The sequence below is a fragment of the Rhinatrema bivittatum genome, chromosome 1 (genome assembly GCF_901001135.1).
Source record: "Rhinatrema bivittatum chromosome 1, aRhiBiv1.1, whole genome shotgun sequence".
Classification (NCBI taxonomy): Eukaryota; Metazoa; Chordata; class Amphibia; order Gymnophiona; family Rhinatrematidae; genus Rhinatrema; species Rhinatrema bivittatum.
The window spans coordinates 398,735,520-398,760,850 of NC_042615.1; the positions used below are offsets into that span (position 1 = coordinate 398,735,520).

At 44.8% G+C, this 25,331-nt stretch overlaps 1 protein-coding gene across 5 annotated transcripts in view; it reads left to right on the forward strand.

The window, feature by feature from the left end:
• The window catches only part of HOOK3 (hook microtubule tethering protein 3), a 1,188,278-nt gene that overhangs the window by 599,761 nt on the left and 563,186 nt on the right, over positions 1-25,331 (forward strand). For all 5 annotated transcript variants that reach the window (XM_029601894.1, XM_029601878.1, XM_029601884.1 and 2 more), the window contains exon 13: positions 2,714-2,801. In XM_029601894.1, the coding sequence (XP_029457754.1) occupies positions 2,714-2,801 (88 nt within the window). The remainder of the gene's footprint in view (positions 1-2,713; positions 2,802-25,331) is intronic.

Consider the following 25,331-nt stretch of genomic DNA (forward strand, 5'->3'; position numbering starts at 1 on the left):
TTAGATTTGTCTGACAGGACTTTACCCTGGTGAATCCATGCTACCTCAGGCCCAGTAACGTACCAGATTGTAGATAGTTCCGTATTCTTTCTTTCAGCAGCGTCTCCATTAATTTTCCTACCGCCAAGGTTAGGCTAACCAGCCTGTAGTTTCCCGCTTCCTCTCTGCTGCTACTCTTATGAAGCAGGACCACAACCACTCTTCTCCAATCTCATGACACCACTCCCGTTTCCATGGATCTGTTGAACAGGTCATTCAGCGGACCCACCAGGACATCTGAGTATCCTGGGATATACATCATCCGGCCCCTTGGTTGTGTCCACTTTCAGTTTTCCTAGCTCTTCCCTTAATTCTCTTCCATAAAAGTTGTCTACCCCATTCCCTTCTACGATCTTGTCAACTAGCAATGGCCCTAGTGAATACCGAACTGACGTTTAATATTTCCGACATTTCTTTGTGTCTGTACATTGCTCCTAGTCACCTTTCAGTTTCACCATACCACTTTGTTTTCCTTCTTTCTTTGATATATCTGAAAAATGTTTTGTCATCTCTTTACCTCTTTGGTAATCCTTCGGAAGAAGAAAGCTTTTTTGATTTCTTTCTTCATCTCCCTCAGTTTCACCAGGTATTCTTCCTGATCCTCTTTTTGGGATCTTTTACACTTCCTGAGCGCTGATCTTTTTGTCTTTATTTTTGCAGCCACCTCCTTTGAGTACCAAATCGGTTTCTTTTGCCCTATATTTTTGTTTACTTTTCTAACATATAGATTTATTGCATTTGTAATACGTCCTTTTATGTTGGCACACTGTTCCACCTCACCCATTTTCTCCCAGTCCTCTAGTTCTTCCTCCAGGTACATCCCCATTTTATCAGTCCGTTTTGTTTTTTTTTTATATTCAAAACTCTGGTCTTCGTGTGACTTCTCTGATTCTTATTCGAGTTATATCAAACTATGCTGACTGATGATCACTTGTGCTCAGGTGGGCAACTGTCCGGACAGGAGACATTATCCCCATTTGTGAGCACTAGGTTGAGTGTCACACCCTCCCTCATGGGTTCTATTACCATTTGTTTGAGCAGAGCCCCTTGTAGGGCAACCACCATCTCTACTTATAGATTCTTCAGAAGGGATACTCCAGTCTACATCCAGCAGATTAAAATCTCCAACAAGCAACACTTCTCCCTTCTTACCCACCTTTTGGATGTCTTTGATCAGATCTCTATCCAATTCTTCTGACTGAATCGGAGGCCTGTAGACCACACCGAATGTAAATGGAAGAAGCATCATCTTTTTTAGGGAGAGCTTTTCCACCCCTTCGTCCCTTGCATTTCAATTGCTTGGATATTGTTTCTGACATAATGTGCTGCTACTCCCCCTTTTCTGTCTTCTCTGTCCTGCCTTAATTTATTGCCCAGGATGGCCAGATCCCATTCATGTGACTCTGTCAACCATGTCTCTGTAACAGTATTGATGTCCAAGTCAGATTCCACCATTAGAGCCTGCAGGTTGGGATTTTATTGCCCAAGGATGGTCAACATGAAAGTACCTTTGGCCAGTCTGTCCTCCGTAATCTGTTCCAAGCATAAGAATCCAACTCTCTCTACCTAGGGCCCAATGTCTGGTTCGTGCTGCATCCGGATCTCACCCTCAGCACTTCTGTTGTGCCTGTTGGCATGTGGTTAAGTGCTGTGGGTTCTGTTATTGCCAGGGGCAGCAGATAGCTTGGTATTCACCCATCTGTGAAGACTACCATCCTGGTTGTCTTAGGAGAAAACAAAATTGCTTACCCTGTAATAGGTGTTCTCCTAGGACAGCAGAATGTTAGTCCTCAGGAAACCTGCCCGCCGCCCTCCAGAGTTGGGTTCTCCATCGGTTTGTTGTTTTATTTTTTCACTCGTCTTTTTTCATTAAGATACGAGACTGAAGAGGGACCCCACGTGGCCGCGTGGATAGTGGTATGCCTAGTTTTCCATGCCAGGCTCCATCTGATGATGTCACCCATCTGTGAGGTCTAACATCTTGCTGTCATAGGAGAACATCTGTTACAGGGAAGCAACTGCTTTCTCCTACGACAGCAGGATGTTAGTCCTCAGGAAACCCACCTGCCACCCTGCTGAGTTCGGTTTCTACTAAGTTTTATTTTATTTTTTCATAATTCTATGTTATGAGACTGAAGGGGGACCATGGATAGTGGCATGCTGGGCATGCTCAGTGTGCCTAGTCAAAGTTCTAGAAACTTTGACAGATGTTTTCTGTGCCAGACTCCATCTGATGATGTCACCCTTGTGTGAGGATTAACATCTTGCTGTCGTAGGAGAACACCTGTTGCAGGTTAGCAGCTCTGCTATCTTGTATATATGCAATGGGATGTGATTGGTTAAGGAAATATGTGATGTCTTGATATCTTGCATGGACTAGTTGAATCAAATGCACAAGAAGTGATTGATAAATATCCCTTGTGTGACAGAGTCCTTCAGAGTTTAGAAAAGTATTACTTCAGTTCTATTAATTAATTCTGGATGAATTTTACTTGTAGTGAGTAGAAATAAGCATGCCATAAAGATTTCTTTTGAAATTTTCCAATGGAACATATGTCACCTAATAGGAGCATATTCAGTGTACTGATATAAATTCATCCTATTTATCCTGGAAGTTGGGCTACCTTGTAGACTTGCTGCTCCCTGAGACTTATGGGGGTTTTTTGTCCCTTAGAGATTAAGAACAGAAAGAGACTCTCTGAAAGAAACCATTGAAGAACTTCGGTGTGTCCAGGCACAAGAAGGACAACTCACCACATCAGGTAAAATACCTGCATAGTATCAGATCTTTCTTTACGATGAAAGTTGAGGAGTAATGTATGCAAATAGGTCACAGGTACTGTTCGGTGTCCTTTATTAGACAAAGTACAGTATTGCATATTATTTCAGAAATAATAGAGGCGGCATCCCCTTTCAATTTTATTGGTTATTGCTTCATCTTTGTTTTGTAATCTTTTCTGAAAGTATTAGCAAACCCTGTGATTCAGTGTATTTAAATAAATTGTCATCTTACCCCATACTGTACCTGATGTGTTGAGACCACAAGTTTTTTTTAAAGTAAATTTCCAGTGCCTATCTCTTTCCTCTCTTATGATAATACTCAGCCTTTCTGTTGGAGGAAAAAAATTGTTTCCCCCTCACAGTGCTCCTTTGGAGTTTGTGTATTTTTTTTTTTTTTAGTTTGAGCCAGCTTGCTTGACTCCCTAACCATCATCTGCAATTTTCTGTTACTTCATTAGTGGGATCAGTTGTGGCTCTTTGCCTGAATTCCTTTGAAGCATGGATAAGAAAAAAAAAGAGGCACTGGTTTTTCAGCTGTTGTGGCAGACATTTTGATTTAATTCTGCACTTTACTCCTCTTGTTCTAGAGCATTATTTCTTCTGAAACAGGTTTGCTTCTTATACATTTTCCTATGCGCCCTTTACGTTTTACATCAAAGGGTTTACTCGTTTCCTCACTGTCAAACTCCTGGTCCACTGTCGTGGGATTTCACTTGTGGAATGAGCTTCCTGCCTTTCTCAAGGTAGAGAAGGACCTATTACACTTCAGGAAACCTCTGAAAACACACCTGTTCCAGTCTGCATTTCCACCATAGTTGCTGCGATATGCGGAGATGTGATATTTCAGGTTAAATATGAGGATGTCATGCATTTTTACTTTTTGCTCTGTCATGTTGGTTTCATTTGAATAATTGTAACTGTTTTGTTTTATATATTGATTGTGTATGTTTACTTGTAACCCACTGAGGGATCAACAGGCTATAAATTTTATAAATACATAATGTATATCTTGGAAATAGTAAATAAATTATATGAAATTAATATTTCATGGTGTTAATATATCTTTTAGTAATGCTAATAGAATATCATTTGATCCAGCAATTTAGTTAACTCTGCATTTTGTATTTAGCATTATAAGTTAATCAGTTTGTCTTTTAAATTTAATTCTCTACTTTTTAAAAAAATAATTATCCCATGTTTAATCAGTACATACTTCATATAAAAACACTATTAATAATCCATCAGCAAAGTATGTCATTGAACTCCATCAAATAAATCAATCTCATTTAATCCTGATCTAATATTGAAATTGGTAATTCTCTTAGTAATGGTTCTCAACTCTTACCACTTCAGATTGACATATTCTTTTCAATATCTAAAACTTTAAATGTTGAATCAATTTTATGATCTCAATCATTTGCATACTTGACACATGTACATGAATTCTCTTTTAACTGTTTGTCACAAGTAATATCTTTTCCCACAACAAAATCAAATATTCACTACTTTTGCTTAAGTTTAATTTTGAGTGAACCTTGTTTTCTTTTGCTTTCAAATGTCATCATTGGCACTGCTACTTACAGATATAGTAGAATGCAGATTTAAAGAATTAATTTTTCTTCTAAAGTCAATTAGAATTTTCTTTTGATATTTTTCTCAGAGGGCAAGCAGGGTGGCAGTCTTCATTTGGGTGATGTCATCCGTTGGAGTCCAGTGCAGAAATCTTATGACAAAGTTTCTAGAACTTTGACTGTGCCTCACTGGGCATGCCCACATACCACACACGTCTATATGGGGTCCCTTCAGTCTCTTCTATGGAGTCCACGTGTCTTGTTCCTCATGCCCTTTCTCCAGGGTAAAACTTGCAGGATCATTCATTGCCAGACCTCGCTGTCTTGTTTTATCTCCATTATAGTTCTCAATATAGGTTTTTTTGGTTGGCTTCCTAAGTTTCTGTTCAGGCTTCCATGCCCTGTTGGTCCACCTTTGGTGCCCAGTCAGCATTAATCACCTCTCAGCCAATTACCTCTCTTGTTTTTCGCCTAGACATGGACAAGCAGATCAGCAGTTTGCAATGGTGCCCTTGGTTTTCCAGGGTTATTTCTGTCAATAATCCACATGATGATGTATTCTGTGCCTGGGGACATTACACAATGTAACGCCCTCCTCCTTGGCATCCCCTCAACGCACACCAAACCGTTACAACTATTACAAAACGCCGCGGCACGTATACTGGCAAACTCTAAAAAAAAAGAGACCACATTACTCCCACGCTTATCGAACTCCATTGGCTCCCAATACCCTCACGAATACTTTACAAAGCACTCTCCCTCATCCATAAAAGTCTGTTAAATGCAAACCTCAACTGGATCAACCCCCCTCTCCTTCCCCGCACTTCCAATAGACCTACTCGCCCAGCCCTACAAGGAACCCTCCGTACTCAATCAATCAAATCTATCAAACTCTCCTCCACCATGAGCAGAGCATTTTCCCTTGCTGGCCCCACTATATGGAACTCCTTGCCTCCTGATATATGCATTGAGACCTCTACTCCTAAATTCAAAAAAAAACTTAAAACTTGGTTGTTCCGGCAAGCTTACCCCCTTTCCCCTCCCCCCCACATAAAAATCCCTAACAGCAATCGAGTAACAATTCGAGTAGAAACATAGAAATGACGGCAGAAGAAGACCAAATGGCCCATCCAGTTTGCCCAGCAAGCTTCACACATTTTTTCTCTCATACTTATCTGTTTCTTTTAGCTCTTGGTTCTATTTCCCTTCCACCCCCACCTTTAATGTAGAGAGCAGTGATGGAGCTGCATCCAAGTGAAATATCTAGCTTGATTAGTTAGGGGTAGTAGCCGCCGCAATAAGCAAGCTAAACCCATGCTTATTTGTTTTACCCAGACTATGTTATACAGCCCTTATCGGTTGTTTTTCTTCTCCCCTGCCAATAAGCAAGCTTCTCCCCTGCCAGTAAGCAAGCTACACTCATGCTTATTTGTTTTACCCAGACTATGTTATACAGCCCTTATTGGTTGTTTTTCTTCTCCCCTGCCGTTGAAGCAGGGAGCTATGCTGGATATGCGTGAAGTATCAGTTTTCTTTTTTTCTCCCCTGCTGTTGAAGCAGAGAGCTATGCTGGATATGCGTGAAGTATCAGTCTTCTCCCATGCTGTTGAAGCAGAGAGCCATGCTGGATATGCATCGAAAGTGAAGTATCAGGCACATTTGATTTGGGGTAGTAACCGCCGTAACAAGCCAGCTACTCCCCTCTTTGTGAGTGTGAATCCTTTTTTCCACATTTCCTCTTGCTGTTGAAGCTTAGAGCGATGTTGGAGTCACAGTAAGCATGTGTATGTTTATTTAATAAGGGTATTGTCTCCAGGCAGTAGCCATCATTCTGGCGAGTCACCCACTCTTCATTGGCGGCCTTTTGACTTTATGGATCCACAGTGTTTATCCCACGCCCCTTTGAAGTCCTTCACAGTTCTGGTCTTCACCACATCCTCCGGAAGGGCATTCCAGGCATCCACCACCCTCTCCGTGAAGAAATATTTCCTGACATTGGTTCTAAATCTTCCTCCCTGGAGCTTCAAATCGTGACCCCTGGTTCTGCTGATTTTTTTCCTACGGAAAAGGTTTGTCGTTGTCTTTGGATCATTAACACCTTTCAAGTATCTGAAAGTCTGTATCATATCACCTCTGCTCCTCCTTTCCTCCAGGGTGTACATATTTAGATTCTTCAATCTCTCCTCGTACGTCATCCGATGAAGATCCTCCACCTTCCTGGTCGCCTTTCTCTGTACCGCCTCCATCTTGTCTTTGTCTTTTTGAAGATACGGTCTCCAGAACTGAACACAGTACTCCAGGTGAGGCCTCACCAAGGACCTGTACAAGGGAATAATCACTTCCCTTTTCTTACTCGATATTCCTCTCTCTATGCAGCCCAGCATTCTTCTGGCTTTAGCTATCTGCTTGTCACATTGTTTCGCCGACTTCAGATCATTAGACACTATCACCCCTAGGTCCCTCTCCTGCTCCGTGCACATCAGCCTTACCCCCCCCATCGAATACAGTTCATTCGGATTTCTACTCCCCATATGCATGACTTTGCACTTCATGGCATTGAATCTCAGCTGCCATATCTTCGACCACTCTTCCAGTTTCCTCAGATCCCGTCTCATTCTCTCCACTCTTTCCGGCGTGTCCACTCTGTTGCAGATCTTAATGTCATCCGCAAAAAGACAAACCTTACCTTCTATCCCGTCCGCAATGTCGCTCACAAAGAGTAGCAGACCTGTTACCTCCTCCTTCGAATATGATTAAGAATGCTTTAAGAACGCTGGCTTCTGTACATTGTAGTTACTATATTATAGTTGTCGTATTTATTTATTTATTGTTATGCCAAACAGTATTATCTATAGTTCCTGTTACTGTAAATGCATATGATACCCCTTTATTTAGTTCCCATTCTTAAAACATTTCTAATTGTTATCACACCTTTCCCCATTATTTTTCATTTGTTACTTTATTTATTTATTTTGCTGTTTTCTATACCGGCTTTCACGACCAGGGGTCGCATCAAACCGGTTTACATTTAACAAGTCGTGAGTTGAACAGAGAACTTAAGCAACTAAACAGGTGCAGGAATTGTAGTTACAATAAACAAGGAAGAATACAACTGGGAGAATAGGAAGAAGAAGAAGAAAGGGGGACAATTGATAAAAACACATTTACAAAGGATCTTTACATAATGTACAATATAAAGCCAAGTTTGAATGAAGTCATGGGCTGAGTTAAGTCGAAGATGCATAAGATAATAAAGTGATGTCATGATACTGGAATTATGTTACTTGTATTCAATTGTTACTTGTAAGGGCCCTGCCCAAAAGTTATTTGTTTTATGTAAACCGATACGATGTGCGAACGGCTATCGGTATAGAAGAGACTTTAAATAAATAAATAAATGTCTGAAGGTGCTATCTGTGCATGACCATGACATCAAAAGGACTGCTTAGCTAGAGTTGATTGATAAGCACTTCAGGTGCCGAAGACTAATCTATCAGCATCGGAGACATCAATTGACCCAGGATCTGCACTGAACACTGAATGCTTCAACATGAAGGGGGAATTTCATTTCCTCAAAGTCAGGCATTGATAGGGACTCGAGGCACAAGCCATTGCCTGCCTCTTCCCATTCAAAGAAGGTGTCTGCTTCTTCAACACTGGCATCAAGCAGTTCAGATGGCATGAACCAAACAAAAACAAAGAAGAACTGGCATCTGTTTCTATCTGTGCACAATGCCAGGAGCAGAGATGGGTTTGGCATTGTTGAGAACCCCCCAAATAATTCAGTGGAGAGGAGAGCTCATCCTTACTTAAAGGCCCAGGAACTAAACCAGTCACCAGGAGTCCTGGTTAATCACTGATACACCTCTCTGTTCCCAGGAAGATATGGCCACTCTTCCTGCTTCCCAGTCAGCACTGGCATCAGCTGTCTTTGAGGAGCTGGATAAAAAGATACAGCAGGCCTTGGACAAGGCACTGAGAGGCCTCTGTGCTCCGGCTAAGGGCATCGGGACCAGAATTAGCCAAAGTTGAGCTGCAGTTCAAATCTCTCCAGCTGCCCAAAAGCCTTACACTGGTGCTGGTTCCTGGAGGGAAGAGGTTGCAATGGAAACCACTCCAATAGTGATCTCTAGTGGATGCAGTTTGTCATCAAAGAAGGCTCCTGGATTCAAAAATATAAATATACAGGTCAATAGACTAATAAAACATTCCCCCGCAATTGACAAGTTCAAAAAAACACATCAAATTAGGTAGTTTTCTAATTGTAATTTTAATATAGTTAGACATAAAAGAAGTAAATTCAAAAGCATCCCAGTAAAATATAGCAAAGTCCTAGTCATGGCCCATAAACTAGCTCAAAGAACCAAGTTTTCAAAGACCATTTGAGTAAGGAATAGTTGGAGCTAATGCACATCTTGACAACATTTATTTTATTTATTTTTTAGAACTAGGAGCCAGCCCAAAAGGTACCAGTGACTAAGAGCTCTCTCAGCTTTCCCCTTGTCTCCATCAAAGTTGAAGAGCTGGGGCCAGGGAAGGAAGAGAGAGGTTGAAAGAGATTTGCTAAAGCTGTTTTCCTATTCTGTGTCTATAGGGTAAAAACTTAGTATATCAGGCCCCCCAACCCTGTCATGCCCAATCCACAAGCCTTGCTGTCAGCAACATGCTAGGGTCCTCACAAGTCTCTCTCCCTCTTCTCCAATCCTGTCCCCACTATTATTCTCTTTTTCCCAATCCTCTTCATGTTTTCCCCACCCTGTCTCTCAGTCCCTTCACATTGTCCTCACCCAGTCTTTTCTCATCTCCCCACTCTTCTTCAGTCTTTATCCTCCCACCCGTTTCCCAGCCATCTGTCTCTTAACCCCTCATACTCCCAGCTGTCTCCCTCTCTCTGAATATCTCTCTCTTGTCCCCAGCTGACTCTCTCTCAACACTAGCTTGCCTCCAACCCCCAGCTGGCTTAAGCCTGTCATACTCCCAAACTCCTGATTGCTGCCTCTCACTTTTTGGCTTCCACTGGCAGACCTCTGTTCATTTATAATATGTGCTGCACTATTGTCAGTTTGAACTGTGTGGTGCAAGAACTCCCGCACCCTGGTCTCGAGTCTTACAACCCAGCCAGAGAGGAATAGAACAATACGTAGAACCCTGAGCAGGGGACACACATCCCGAACATCATGAAGACATTTCTGGTCACCATAGCAACATGCAGCCAGGAAATGTTGATTTCTGTGCTAATGGCGCATGATTCCACATAACTGGGAGAGAGAAGGAATATGTTCTGTTGGTGGTTTGAGATAAATCTTATGAGTGGAGGCTACTACCAATAGACATCTTTTTTCAGATATTTGTAAATGACTCGATAAATAAGGAGACAGCCGTTCCCTGAAGGTACAAAGGACCTAATCCATGTAAGACCTTGAAACCCAAACAAAAGACCTTAAATTATATTCTGGAATTTAGGAGAAGCCAGTACAAAACTGGCAATATGATCCTGAGCCGAAGTGGCAGTTAGTAATTTGCTTCTGATTTTCTGCAAATAATTGCTGCAGCACCCTGCCTGGAAAACCAATGTATAGAGCACTGCAGTAGTCCAAGAGAGATGTTACTGTAGCATGAATACAAACTGCCAAATTTTCTTGACTAAAATAAGATTTCACTTGCCAGACTATGTGATGACAATAGTATGCCCTCTTTACTACCTCTCCAACCTACACAGTGAGATCTAAATTATGATCTAGACAGTTCCAAAGGTTCTGGACCTCACTCTTTTTTACTGAAACATCTGTTTAATGATGCTGCAAAATGCTCAGATTGAGGGGCTGAATGGCTCACATACAGAACCTCTGTCTTGTCATGATTCAGAGGTAATTCATTCATTGTAATCCAGTCTGAAACAGCCAACAAGCAACAATGAATGCTTTCCATACACATCTGACTAGTGAGCTTGACTGAAACAAATAACTTCATGTCAGCAAAAAGATGAAATTGCAGGCCAAAATACAAAAATATAAGAAATGCAAATTCCCAAAGATGGCATAAACAGTGCATTCAGAAAGTATTCAGACCCCCTTCACTTTTTCCATATGTTACATTACAGCCTTATTCTAAAATGGTTAATATGCGTTTTTCCTCCCTCAATCTACACACAATACCCCATAATGACAGTGAAATCAGGTTTATATAAATTTGTGTAAATTAGAGAAAAAAAAACAAATCTGAAATATTACATTTACATACAGTTGCTCATAAGTTTACATACCTCTGCCAGAATTTGTAAGATGTGTAACATTTTTAGAAAACATGACTGATCAGACAAAACATGTCTGTTAATTTTAACGTGTTTCAAATTAAACCTTTATGGATCACAGAATAGTACAATCATTAAACATAGTGGTAAAGGAAATAATAAAATGGTCTTGTTCAAAAGTTTGCATACCCTTAGTTCTTTATATTGTGCATTGCCCCCTTTTGCATCAAAGACGGCTTGCAGTCTTTTGTAATAGTTATGAATGAGGCCCTATGTTTTCTCATGTGGTAAAGCTGCGCATTCCTCTTGGCAAAAAGCCTCCAGATCCTGTAATTAATTTCTTTGGTTGTCTAGCATGAACTGCATTTTTGAGTTGTGAAAGTGCTGAATCATGTTAAGGTCAGGAGACTATGATGGGCTAGTACAGAACCTTCACTTTCTTCTGCTGCAGCCACTGAAGGGTCGACTTGACCTTATGTTTTAGATTATTGTAATGTTGGAAAGTCCAAGTGCGCCCCATGTGCATCTTACTGACTGAATGCAAATTCTCCTCCAATATTTTCTGATAAGATATTGCATCCATCCTGCCATCAATTTAGACTAAATTCACTGTGCTGCCGTAGTCTGCCCCCCCACCCCACCTCAAGAAAAAAACAAAAAAAAAACCATAGCAGAGATCCAGCTCCATGCTTCATAGTAGGGATGATGTGCTTCTCTTCATAGCCCTTGTTGACTCCTCTCCAAACATAGCGTTTATGGTTGTGACCATGAAGTTCAATTTTGGTTTCATCACTCCAAATTATTTTGTTCCAGAAGTTTTGAGGCTTCTCTAAGTGCTGTTTGGCATATTATAAGTGGGTTGTTTATGGCACTAGTGGAGCAATGGCTTTTTTCTGGTAACTCCATTTTTGTTCACGTATCTCCTTATTGTGCATGCTGATACACCCACACCACTTTAAGAGAAGCCTGTATTTTAGTAGAAGTTGCTTATGGGTTTTTCTTTATATCCTGACAAATTTTCCTGGCAGTTGTCTGAAATCTTTCTTTGTGTTCTAATTATCCACTTCTTGATCAGAGTTTGGACAATACTTATTGACATTTTCAAATCTTTGAATATCTTTTTATATCCTTTTTCTGATTTATAAAGTTGAACTACTTTTGCTTGTGGATCCTTTAAACTTATTGACTGTTTATTCACAGTCACTAATTACTATCAAACAATCTGCCAGTCTGGATACCTACCCTTCATTGCCATCTCAACCCATGTATTCTCAGCTCAAAAATTCAAGAGTATGCAGACTTTTGAGCAACCCGGTATTCTCAGCTCAAAAATTCAAGAGTATGCAGACTTTTGAGCAAAACCATTTTATTAATTTTTATTGCTATGGTTTGTTTAATGATTGTGCTATTCTGTGATGCATAATAGTTTAATTTGAAACATTAAAATTAAGACGTTTTATCTGATCACTTATGTTTTCTTAAAATGCTACACATCTTACAGATTTTGCAAGGGGTATGTAAACTTTTGAGCGCAACTATATATATTCAGACCCATTGTTATGACACTCAAAAGTTGAGCTTGGGTGCATCCTATTTCCATTGATCATCCTCAAGATGTTTTTCCAACTTTATTAAAGTCCACCTGTAGTAAATTAACTGGATATGGTTTGGAAAGGTACACACCTTTTATATAATATCCCACAGTGCATTTCAGAGCAAATTCAAAGCCATGAAATTGAAGGAATTGTCTGAAGACCTTCAGGACAGGATTGCATCAAGGCACAGATCTGGGAAGGGTACAAAAAAATTGCTGCAGCATTGAAAGTCCTGAAAAACACAGTGGTCTCATTATTCTTAAATGGAAGAGGGTTGGACTCTTTCTAGAGCTGGCCACCCTCCCAAATTTAGCAATTGGGGGGAAAAAGGGCCTTGGTCACTGACACAGCTGCTGTGGAGACAGGAGAGCCTTCCCAAAGGACAATCATCTCTGCAGCCTTTATGGTAGAGTGGGCAGACAGAAGCCACTTCTCATTAAGACTACAGCCTGCTTGAAGTTTGTCAAAAGGCACTTAAAGGACTCTTGGGGGGGGTGGGGGGAGAGAAACAAGATTCTCTGGTCTGATGAAACCAACATTGAACTCTTTGGCCTGAATGCCAGTTGTCATGACTGAAAGAAACCAGGCACCACTCATCACCTACAGTGAACTACCATCCCTACAGTGAAGCATGGTGGTAGCAGTAGCAATGCTATAGGAATGTTTTTCAGTTGCAGGAACTGGGAGACTAGTCAGGATCAAGGGAAATATGAATGGAGCAAAGTATGAAGGTCTTTGAAAACCTACTCCAGAGCGCTCTGGCCTCAGACTGGAGCGATAATACACTTTCCGACAAGACAATGACTCTAAGCACACAGCCAAGACAACATAGGAGTGGCTTCAGCACAAGTCTGAGAATGTCCTTGAGTGGCTTAGCCAGAGCTTGGCTTGAATCCGATCGAATGTCTCTGGAGAGACCTGAAAATAGCTGTGCATCAACACTCCCCCATACAATCTGACACAGTTTAAGAGGATCTACAAAGAACAATGGGAGACAATCCCCAAATCCAGGTACGCCAAGATTGTAGTGTCATACTCATCAGGACTCAAGGCTGTAATTACTGCAAAATGTGCATCATCAAAGTACTGAGTAGAGGATCTGAATGCTTATGTAAAAGTGATATTTCAGTGGGTTTTTTTATTTGCAAAAATTTCTACAAACCTGATTTTGCTTTAAGGGGTATTGTGTGTAGATTGAGAAGGGAAAAAATGCATATTAACCATTTTAGAATAAGACTGTAACATACTGGTAACTAAATATGGAGCAGGGCCTTGCGCGCCGGCGCGCAGAGCCCCGGGACTCGCGTAAGTCCCGGGGTTTTTTGTCGGGGGCAGGGCCGATCGACGCAGCATTTTGGGGGCGGGACGCGGCGTTTCGGGGGCGGGGCCCAGGGGCGTGGTTTCAGCCCGGGGTGGTCCGGGGGCATGGCCGCGCCCTCCGGAACTGCCCCCGGGTTGCGCCTCGGCGTGCCAGTGGCCCGCTGGCGCGCGGGGATTTACTTCTCCCTCCGGGAGGCATAAATCCCCGGACAAAGGTGGGGGGGGGGTTTAGATAGGGCCGGGGGGGTGGGTTAGGTAGAGGAAGGGAGGGGAAGGTGAGGGGAAGGTGAGGGGAGGGCGAAAGAGAGTTCCCTCCGAGGCCGCTTCGATTTCGGAGCGGCCTCGGAGGGAATGGAGGTAGGCTGCGCGGCTCGGCGCGCGCCGGCTGCCCAAAATCAGCAGCCTTGCGCGCGCCGATCCTGGATTTTAGCAGATACGCGTGGCTACGCGCGTATCTACTAAAATCCAGCGTACTTTTATTTGCGCCTGGAGCGCGAACAAAAGTACGCAAATGCGCCGTTTTAAAAAATCTACCCCATATTTTTTTACTTTTGTTATCCATTTTTTTCTAATCGATTGCTCCTGATCTTTTTTCCACTTTCTGTTGTTGATCTCTTCCTAATTCTTTTTTCAGGGGCTCTTATTTCTGTTTCTTCTCTCTCTTCCTCTCTTCTTCCCTTTCTCCCTCACACACCAAAACAGACTCTTGCTTTCTCATGGGTTACCTCACACACACACACAACCAAGTTCTCACTTTTACATGCTCTCTTGCACAAGTTCGCTATCACCCACACACAAGCTCACTCTCATAATATCTTCCATTCACACACAAGCTTTTACTCATTATTTATTTATTTATTTGAATACTTTTTATTGTGCAGCACAGATCACTATAATACAATTGTAAATCATCACAATAACAATAAAACATGACAAATATAATGTAAAATGTTAAACATTCCAACTTCACCCAAATGTCTGTTCAAAAAACAGCTTTCAGGCCTTTCCTAAACAGTTTTACATACTCTTGCTAATGGAGCTCTAATGGCAATGAAATTAATTGCTCTCACATGCTTTCCCACACACGTACAAGCTCTCTCTCGCATTCTCCACACACAAGTTCTCACACAAAAACAAGCTTTCCTACATGCTTTCTCGCACAGGCACAAACAAGTTCTCCTACATCCTTTCTTACCACTCGCACTCACACACACACACACACACACACCTCTGACTCACACACACACACCTCTGACTCACACATGAAACTATTCTAAAGAACAAAATCACTGAACATATAGAAAGACATTATTTAAAGGAACACAGCCAGCATGGATTTATGCAAGTGAAGTCTTGCCTCACAAACTTACTTTTTTTTGAACGGATTAATAAACGTGGATAAAGGTGAGCAAGTAAATGTAGTGTATTGGGATTTTTAGAAGGCATTTGATAAAGTCTCTCATGAGAGGCTTCTAAGAAAAGTAAAAAGTCATGGCATAGGATGTGATATCCTTTCATGGATTGCAAACTGGTTAAAAGATAGGAAACAGAGGATTAAATGGTCCGTTTTCTATGTGGAGAAAAGGTAGTGGAGTGCCTTAGGGATCTCCACTTGGACTTGTGCTTTTCAATATATTTATAAATGACCTGGAAATAGATCGACAAGTGAGGTGATCAAATTTGTAGAAGACACAAAATTATATATAGTAGTTAAATCACATGTGGATTGTAATAAATTGCAGGAGGACCTTGCGAGACTGGAAGATTGGGCGTCCAAATGGCAGATGAAATTTAATCAGTTTGACTTGGGGAACATTCACTAGTATTACTGGCACTAGTAGCATGGGATGTATAATGTTTGGGTACTTGCCAGGCTCTGGTAACCTGGATTGGCCATTGTTAGAAACAGGATGCTGGGCTTGATGGACTATATGCCAATTTCTTATTTTCTTATGCTCTCCCCCGACACACAAGCTTACTTTTGTATGCTTGCTGCACATACACACGCTCTCATTCTCGCATGCTGTGCACCCCCTCAACACATACATACGTACAGTCTACCACTCACACACATAGGTTCCCACTGTCTGTGTGTGTGTCTCTCTTTCCCTCTCTCTCACACACACACATACACACAGGCTCCCATACTTACACAGGACCTTTTGAGTCACCGCCAGACCCCTTCTTCAACTGCCATGAAATGGGACCTGTGGTGGCCTCGCTGGCACTGACCTTCGTTTTTGGCTGCTGTGAGATGGGATCCCTGGCAGCCTTGCTGCTACCAGCCTTCTTTGGCCGTCACAAGATGAGATTCATAGTGGCCTCACTGCAGCAGGCCCTCTTTTACCGTCGCAGTACAGGATCCACAGTGGTCAGTCCTCAGGAGTCTTCGGTATACTCAAGTGCAAGGTGATGCATTTAGGGAAGAATAACCAAAACTATAGTTAAACAATGCAAGGTTCCACATTGAGTCACCATTCAGGAAAAGGATCTAGGCATCATCGTTGATAATACATTGAAATTTTCTGCTCTGTGTGCAGCAGCAGCCAAGAAAACATATAGAACGATAGGAATTATTAGGAAAGGATTGGAGATTAAAATGGAGAATATCATTTATTTTATTTATTTATTTATTTATTTATTTATTTATTTAGACATTTTATATTAGGATAGCTAATGTAACCCCAATATTTAAAAGGGGCTCCAGGGGCGATCCGGGAAACTACAGACCGGTTAGCCTGACTTCAGTGCTAGGAAAAATAGTGGAAAGTGTTCTAAACATCAAAATCACAGAACATATAGAAAGACATGGTTTAATAGAACAAAGTCAGCATGGCTTTACCCAAGGCAAGTCTTGCCTCACAAATCTGCTTCACATTTTTGAAGGAGTTAATAAACAAGTGGATAAAGGTGAACCGGTAGATGTAGTATACTTGGATTTTCAGAAGGCGTTTGACAAAGTTCCTCATGAGAGGCTTCTAGGAAAAGTAAAAAGTCATGGGATAGGTGGCGATGTCCTTTCATGGATTGCAAACTGACTAAAAGACAGGAAACAGAGTAGGATTAAATGGACAATTTTCTCAGTGGAAGGAAGTGGGCAGTGGAGTGCCTCAGGGATCTGTATTGGGACCCTTACTTTTCAATATATTTATAAATGATCTGGAAAAAAATACGACGAGTTAGATAATCATATTTGCAGATGATACAAAATTGTTCAGAGTAGTTAAATCACAAGCAGATTGCGATAAATTGCAGGAAGACCTTGTGAGACTGGAAAATTGGGCATCAAAATGGCAGATGAAATTTAATGTGGATAAGTGCAAGGTGATGCATATAGGGAAAAATAACCCATGCTATAGTTGCACAATGTTAGGTTTCATATTAGGTGCTACAACCCAAGAAAGAGATCTAGGCGTCATAGTGGATAACACATTGAAATTGTCGGTTCAGTGTGCTGCGGCAGTCAAAAAAGCAAACAGAATGTTGGGAATTATTAGAAAGGAAATGATGAATAAAACGGAAAATGTCATAATGCCTCTGTATCACTCCATGGTGAGACCGCACCTTGAATACTGTGTACAATTCTGGTCGCCACATCTCAAAAAAATATAATTGTGATGGAGAAGGTACAGAGAAGGGCTACCAAAATAAGGAGAATGGAACAACTCCCCTATGAGGAAAGACTAAAGAGGTTAGGACTTTTCAGCTTGGAGAAGAGACGGCTGAGGGGGGGGATATGATAGAGGTGTTTAAAATCATGAGATGTCTAGAACGGGTAGATGTGAATCAGTTATTTACTCTTTCAGATAATAGAAAGACTAGGGGGCACTCCATGAAGTTAGCATGTGGCACATTTAAAACTAATCGGAGAAAGTTCTTTTTTACTCAACGCACAATTAAACTCTGGAATTTGTTGCCAGAGGATGTGGTTAGTGCAGTTAGTATAGCTGAGTTTAAAAAAGGATTGGATAAGTTCTTGGAAGTGAAGTCAATTACCTGCTATTAAGTTGACTTAGAAAATAGCCACTGCTATTACTAGCAATGGTAACATGGAATAGACTTAGTTTTTGGGTACTTGCCAGGTTCTTATGGCCTGGATTGACCACTGTTGGAAACAGGATGCTCTGCTTGATGGACCCTTGGTCTGACCCAGTATGGCATGTTCTTATGTTCTTATTTCATGTAAAGATCACAAAGGTTTATAAGAATAACATTCATAGTTATAAATCAGCAAATAGTGACAAGTTACAGAGGTAGTATTCATAAATAGGCATTAACATCTATCAAACGAAATGTTTCAATACATATTATCTAATGATCTAGGACATAAGATGTTAAAGTACAGAAAGTAAGTTAAAATAAATTTCACATATTAGCACGTTGAGCGTTTTACAATCTCTTGTTAAGTTTGTTCCTCACGCATCAAATAGTATCTCTTGTCCTTGCTATTGTCGATCTCAACATTCTGATGTTTGTTAGATTGTTTGCATTTTTTAATGTTTTTTAAGCTCACATTTAAATCTTTCTATCTGGTATCAATCGTAACATCTCACGTAGGGAATTCCAAAGTTTTGGACCCGTTATGGAACACACACAATCTCTTACATGTATCAGGTTTGTGCTCCTTATTGTGGGCACAGCTGCGGTGTGTATGGTTGTAATGGCACGCCTATCATACTGGTGGTACTCGAATGAATGATTTTTTAATATTAAAGTTAATACTTTAAAATAGATTTGGGATTGTATGGGCAACTACTGCAGTGAAATCAGTGAGGGCGAAATGTGATCAAATTTCCTAGTTCCTCCCTTCCAGCAGATGGAGACAGAGAAAATTTTCACAGCCACTGGCACATAACCAGACGTAGCACTTGCAGTCCTTTAGTGTTTCTATGTACCCAAGCTAACACAGAAACCCCTACAACAAATTTAAGAAACAATATCACCCCCACGAATAGGGGAAAGAGAGAGACAACTTACAACAATAGACCATAAAGAAACTTTGAAGTAGCTATCAGAAACCTGTACCATTCTTCAGACAACAAAGAGAAAAAGACAGTTCGAGTGGACTCTCCAAAAGGTCATTCCTCCACTAGGCGGGGCTCTGGACTGATCTGTGGTACTACAGGAACAAAAATTAGCAAGTAAGAACCAATTTTCCTTTCCCTGTACGTACCCAGATCAGGCCAGACTCCTGGGATGTACCAAAGCTTCCCTAACCGGGGTGGGAATGTGAGAGTCCTGCTCGAAGAACCCCTGCACTGACAGCGACTGAAACCTGGATGTCCAGGTATGCAGAGACTTCCAAGTATCTGCCCTATAAATTTCCTGTGGCAACACTAGCTGACATTCAGCCCAGGATGCCACCTGGGACCGGGTAGAATGATCCCTTAACCACTCGGGGATAGGATGACCACAACACATGTAGGCTGAACCTATTGCTTCTTTCAACCAGTGTTCAATCTTGGCTTTAGAGGCCGCCTGCCCCTTTTTCGCACCACTCCGTAATACAAAAAGGTGATCCATTAGTCTGAAACTGTTAATGCCTCTCTTCCTAGCGTGTAGCAGATGGACTCAAAACAAGTGGGTATAGTGTGCTCGTGCTAGCAGTTGGAGACGGATCTGACGTCAGCACGGGTACATATACCCCCGCAGGAAGTGCAGCAATTCAGTAATTTCCATCTCCAAAGCAGTTTGGAGCTACCTCATGCTCGCTGAGCGTGTTTCCAAATTCTAACGACTAAATTCATCGAAGAAACCTACCTGAAGACGAGCCCCGCACTCCTGTGGTGATACCATTTGGTCCCTCCCCCAGTTGAGTTTCCCGAGGCGATTTCCGTGGTCCCTCGGAGGAAAGAGCCTCGGTCCGGTGGCCGATTCGCGGCAGGGACCTAGCCCCCGAGTGAGAAGGGCTCAGGCGTGGCATAGAGGCAGCCTCGGTCCCGGTGTGGACTTGGCCCCCGAGCGAGACGAGTTCGGGCGTGGCCTAGAGGCAGCGGGTGCACCTCCTCGAGCACGGCGGTGACTGTAATCACCCTCTCCCCCCGCAGCCGGAGACCGCCCGGGTCGCAGCCGGGAAGCGCCGAAGACAAGGTAAGGCGTACATCTTTACTTGTTGGTCTCCGAGGAACCGAGGAGTAGCAGAGTCTGCCTACGTGGCAACCCGCTAAGGGGGTCTCCATTTTGCCTGCCTGCTCACCGACGCCTTCTGCCCTGGCTCGTCACTGCACATGTTGCTACGCGCACGTTGATAGGCACAGGTTGCAACGAGCGCATTGCTTCGCGCACGTCGATAGGCGCCCGTTGCTACGCGCACGTCGATAGGCGCCCGTTGCTAAGCGTACGTTGTTAGGCGCCGTGGCTAAGCACACGTTGTTAGGCACCCATTGCTAAGCGCACGTCCATAGGCGCCCGTTGCTAAGCGCACGTCCATAGGCGCCCGTTGCTAGGCGCCTGTTGCTAAGCGCACGTCCATAGGCGCACGCTGATAGGCGCACGTTCGTAGGCGCACGTTGATAAGCACACGTTAATACGCGCACGTTGATAAGCGCAAGTTCCTAGGCACACGCGGATAAGCGCATACTGGTAGGCGCATATCTTTCGCGCATATTACAAAGCGCAGACTCTAGCTGAGTTAACAGACGAGATGGAGCGTAAGAGAACCCATGTGTCAGCGGAGCCGGCATCTCCAGGATCAGGCATAAGCCTCTGCTCTGCATGCAACCTCAGAGCCACACAGAGCGAGGAAGCAGACTCCCTATGTGCCCAATGTGAAGAGGCCCTGGGAGTTCCAGGCCAGGGCCGGTCGCAGCCCAGCGTACTTGCCGGTTCTTCAGGGAACACCCTGGACCTAGCAGGCAGCAGTGAGCAGCCAGGGAACCCGAGAGACCTGGTGCCCCTAAGGCCAGATCCTGCTTCGCTCTCCTGGGTGGAATTATTCAAGGGGATTCATGCCTTTGTCACAATGCAGGCTGCTCCCCGAATGGGTCCATACGTACCGGATGACCTGGCCCCTGGACCCTCAAGGCCTAGGCACGGCCACTCGCCGCCCGGAACCCCCACTTATGGGGATTCAGATTGCCCTGAGGAAGATGATGAGCCCCCCGAGGAGGGAGAACTTCCCTCGGGGATTGAACCATATCGGACCATGAGGCTCTTCTTTCTGAAAGAGGATCTCCCAGGCCTGATCGCTCAATGCCTGTCGGAACTGGCCCTCCCGGGCCATGACACCCCAGGGGAACCTAGAATGAACCCCCTGTTAGAAGGCCTGCGCCAAACGACTCACCAGTTTCCCCTACTACAAGCAGCACAACAGCTAATCGATCTGGAATGGAATGCGCCGGAGGCCTCATTCAAAGGGGGTCAGGCCTTGGCTGGCATGTACCCCTTAGACCCGGCAACCAAGGAGCTGCTGGCGTGCCCCCAGGTAGACGCCATAGTTAGCGCAATCGTGAAGCGCACCACCATTCCGGTGGAAGGGGGGACGGCCCTCAAGGATACACATGACCGGCTCATGGATGCCATTCTGAAACAAGCTTTTGAGGTGGCAGCCATGTCCCTACGAATTGCGACCTGATGCACCGTGGTGACGCGTTCCTGTTTATCACAGGCTAGGAACAACACTCCAGGAGAAGAGATGGAATCAGCTCTCTCGTTCCTCACTGACGCAGCCTCCGACCTAGTCCATACGGCAGCCAAGGGAGTGTCATCCTCAGTGGCAGCCAGGAGACAGCTCTGGCTACGTAATTGGTCAGCCGACTCCTCCTCCAAGACACGTCTCACGAGAATGCCCTTTAAGGGATCCCACCTGTTCGGCAGCGACCTCGAGAAACTGGCTAATAAATGGGGCGCCTCTCCATTGCCCCATCTCCCAGAAGACAGGTCAAGAAGGAGCCAGCGCCCTTTTCCTAGACCATCCAGAGGTAGAAACTTTCAGCGCTTCAACCCTTACAGGACTCGCTACCAAGCACCTCGTCCGCAGGCCAGGAACCAGTCCTTTCGGACTAAGCACAACAAGAGGGGAACCGGCCTGGGTTCGGGTCCCGGCCGTACCCCGCAATGACAATCAACCGACCCATCCGGGGGTAGCAGCCATAGAAGGCAGGCTTAACCCTCTTCTACCGCAGGTGGGTCGAGATCACCTCAGACCAGTGGGTCCTCGCCATCATCCGAGAAGGGTATTACCTGGACTTTCTTCGGCTCCCACCGGACAAGTTTGTGGAATCTCCTTGTTCACCCCTCAAGAGGACGGCTCTAGAAGTTACCTTGTGGAGGCTCCTGTCCCTAAAAGCCATAATCCCAGTGCCTGCAGAGGAGATAAATTCTGGGCATTATTCCATTTATTTCATAGTGCCCAAAAAAAAGGAGGGCACTTCCAGGCCCGTCCTGGACCTCAAGTCAGTCAACCGACACCTACAGGTCCCCAGCTTTCGCATGGAAACTCTGCGGTCTGTCAAAAATTCAGTACAGCCAGGGGAGTTTCTCACATCCCTAGATCTTTCGGAAGCCTACTTGCATATCCCAATCCATCAGGATCACCAGCGCTACTTACGCTTCAAAGTCCTGAACCAACACTTCCAGTTCCGAGCTTTACCCTTTGGGTTAGCCACCGCGCCGCGGACCTTTACCAAGGTCAAAGTAGTAGTGGCGGCGTCCCTCCGGAAGGAAGGAATCCTCGTCCATCCCTACCTGGACGATTGGCTGATCAGGGCAAAATCACCGGAGGAGAGCCACCAGGCAACCAACAGAGTTATAGCTCTTCTGGAGAGCCTAGGATGGGTAGTAAACTTGAACAAGAGTTCCCTATAGCCTTCTCAGTCACTGGAATACCTAGGAGTCCGATTCGACACCCAGGAAGACAAGGTCAGTCTGACATCCAAGAGGAGGTCAAAGCTCCGGCATCGTCTGCAGGCCCTGCTGAGTGCCACCCGGCCCACAGCTTGGGATTACCTACAGGTCCTCGGCCTTATGGCATCCACTCTGGAGGTGATACCATGGGTGCGGGCGCATAGGAGACCATTACAACACGCCCTCCTATCTCGGTGGAGCCCGCGATCACAGAACTACACCGTACACCTACCTCTACTAGCCAGAGTGCGGATTCAGATACAGTGGTGGTTGCAGCCCGGCCACATGAGCCGGGGGTCAAGAATGTCCTCCCCAACCTGGACCCTGCTCACTACAGATGCCAGCCTGAACGGATGGGGAGCACAATGCGAAGAACTCGCTGCCCAAGGGCGGTGGAACATCAACCGACTAGAGGCACGGGCAGTGAGGATAGCCTGCCTGCGATTTGCCCACAGACTTCGACACAGAGCGGTCAGAGTGATGTCGGACAACGCCACCACAGTGGCGGAACCAGAAGCCGACAGGTATCCCTAGAAATAGCCCCCCTGATGACTTGGGTGGAAGCAAATCTCCAGGACATCTCCACCGTCCATATCAGCGGGTAGGACAACACCACGGCAGACTTTCTCAGCAGAGAAAGCCTAAGTCCGGGGGAATGGCAGCTGTCGCCCACAGCTTTCCAGATGATTGTAGATCAGTGGGGGACGCCGGGCATGGACCTACTAGCGGACAGATCCAACGCTCAAGTACCCAGATTTCTCACAGGACAAGCAGGATGGTTGTCCTCACAAATGGGTGACATCGAGGATGGAGCCCCAACCAAGGAAAAGTTCTGTCAAAGTTTCAGGAACTTTGACTGGCCCCTACTGGGCATGCCCAGCACAGCACCAACCCTGCAGGCAGCAGGGGTCTCCCTTCAGTCTTCTTTTTTCCGCGCAGCAGTAGCCATGCGGTAGAAGAGCTCTTAACCACGTTCCTGACAGGAATTTCGAAGAATTAATTCTGAAGAAAAATTTGCCCCTCAGGGGTCTCCCTTCGACAAATTTTTCGGTCCGCGGAACTTCGGTAAGTTTTTGCCGTCGTTTGGTCGACTTCCGTCGAGTTTGGCCCTTGAGGCCCGTTGGCATTCGACAGTGCCGCGGCTAAATTTTTGGCCTTTCGCCATGGCGTCGGGGTTCCGTCGGTGTCCGGACTGTACCCAAACTATGTCAGTCACAGACCCTCATGGAGTCTGTGTTTTGTGTTTAGGGAGTGAGCATGATGTTCTGACTTGCACCAAATGTGCCCTAATGACACCAAAGGGTCGCAAAGCCAGAATGGAGAAGATGGGGCTCCTCTTCCAAGCTCGTACCCCAACGCCATCGATTGCATCGATGTCATCGGAACCGGCACCGTCGAGGTCTCATCATCATTGACAACCCTTCGGTGACCGTCCTCCATCGATGACTTTGCGGCCATCGACTCCCGTTCCTTCCCCTGATGATCGAGGGGATCGGAAAGAAAAACATCGCCATCGACGTCAGAAGTCTCGGCCTGTCGAGGAATCGATGTCATCGACCTCAGCACCGACCGAGCCACTGCCAAAAAAGTCTCGATCAGAAGTGGCACCGTCCACTACTGTTTCGCAGGCACCGAGGCAACCCTCACCCCCTCGGATTTTGGCCGCCGCGATCCCACCAGTGACGGTGGTCCCTCCGCCTCAGCCTCCCTCTCCCGTCGAGCCGGGTCTTGTTACCCCTGGTCTCCGGGCAGAACTGGACCGGCTTGTCCAGGAGGCCATTGACAAGGCGATGCTACGGTTCCAGACTCCAGACTCCACCGACTCCGGCACTGAGAGTGGAACCGGTCACCGAGCCGATTGCAGCAGCACTGGCACCGCTGCTACACCGGATGGAGGCGCTCATGACAGCCCTTCCACCGGTGATACCTGAGTCACCGACACCGGTAAGACCGCTGTCACAGACAGGTTTATCATCAAGTGGAGAAACACTGTATCGAATTCCCCCTTCGGGAATTGTTCAATCGATGCCAGGTCGTCCCTCGCCACCGATTTCTTCTTCAGGGGCGATACGTACCTCTCCTCCATCGAGGTTTCCGATGCCGACACCGATTCCATCGAGACCGACACCGGTTCCCTCGATGCCTACACCGGCACCAATACCGGCACCGATTCCATCGAGGATTTTCTCGATGCCCCCGGTGATTCCAACCGATATTTCGGAACCTCAACCTGAGCCTTCAGGTGTTCAGCCCCCTCGATGTCCTGCAGGTCATCATCCAGATCCCTATGATACTTGGGGTGATGATACCTCTACTGACACCGATGATTTGCCTTCACCGCCCTCTCCTGCGGAGAGTTGAAAGCGTTCTCCCCCTGAGGACCTCTCTTTCATAAATTTTGTGAAGGAAATGTCAGAGTTGGTCCCATTCCAACTTCAATCTGAACAAGATGACAGGCACCAGATGATGGAATTGCTCCAATTTTTGGATGCCCCGAAAGTCATCACTTCTATTCCCATTCATCAGGTTTTTCTAGACCTTCTTAAAAAGAATTGGGAATCTCCTGGATCTGTTTCCCCGGTCAACAAAAAAGCTGACTCTACATATCTTGTACAGTCAGCACCTGGTTTTCAAAAACCTCAGTTAGACCATCATTCTGTAGTCGTAGAATCAGCTCAAAAGAAAGCTAAGCGACTAAAGCCACACTCTTCCATACCTCCTACTAAGGAAAACAAATTCCTAGATAGTATAGGTAGGAAGGTATATCATGGAGCTATGCTGATTTCCAGAATAGCTTCTTATCAACTTTATATGACTCAATATAATAGGGTCATCCTGAAACAGATGCAGGAATACACTGATGCCTTGCCTGAACAGTTCCAGCCACAGCTTCAATCCCTTCTAAATAAAGGGTTTGAAGCTGGGAAGCAT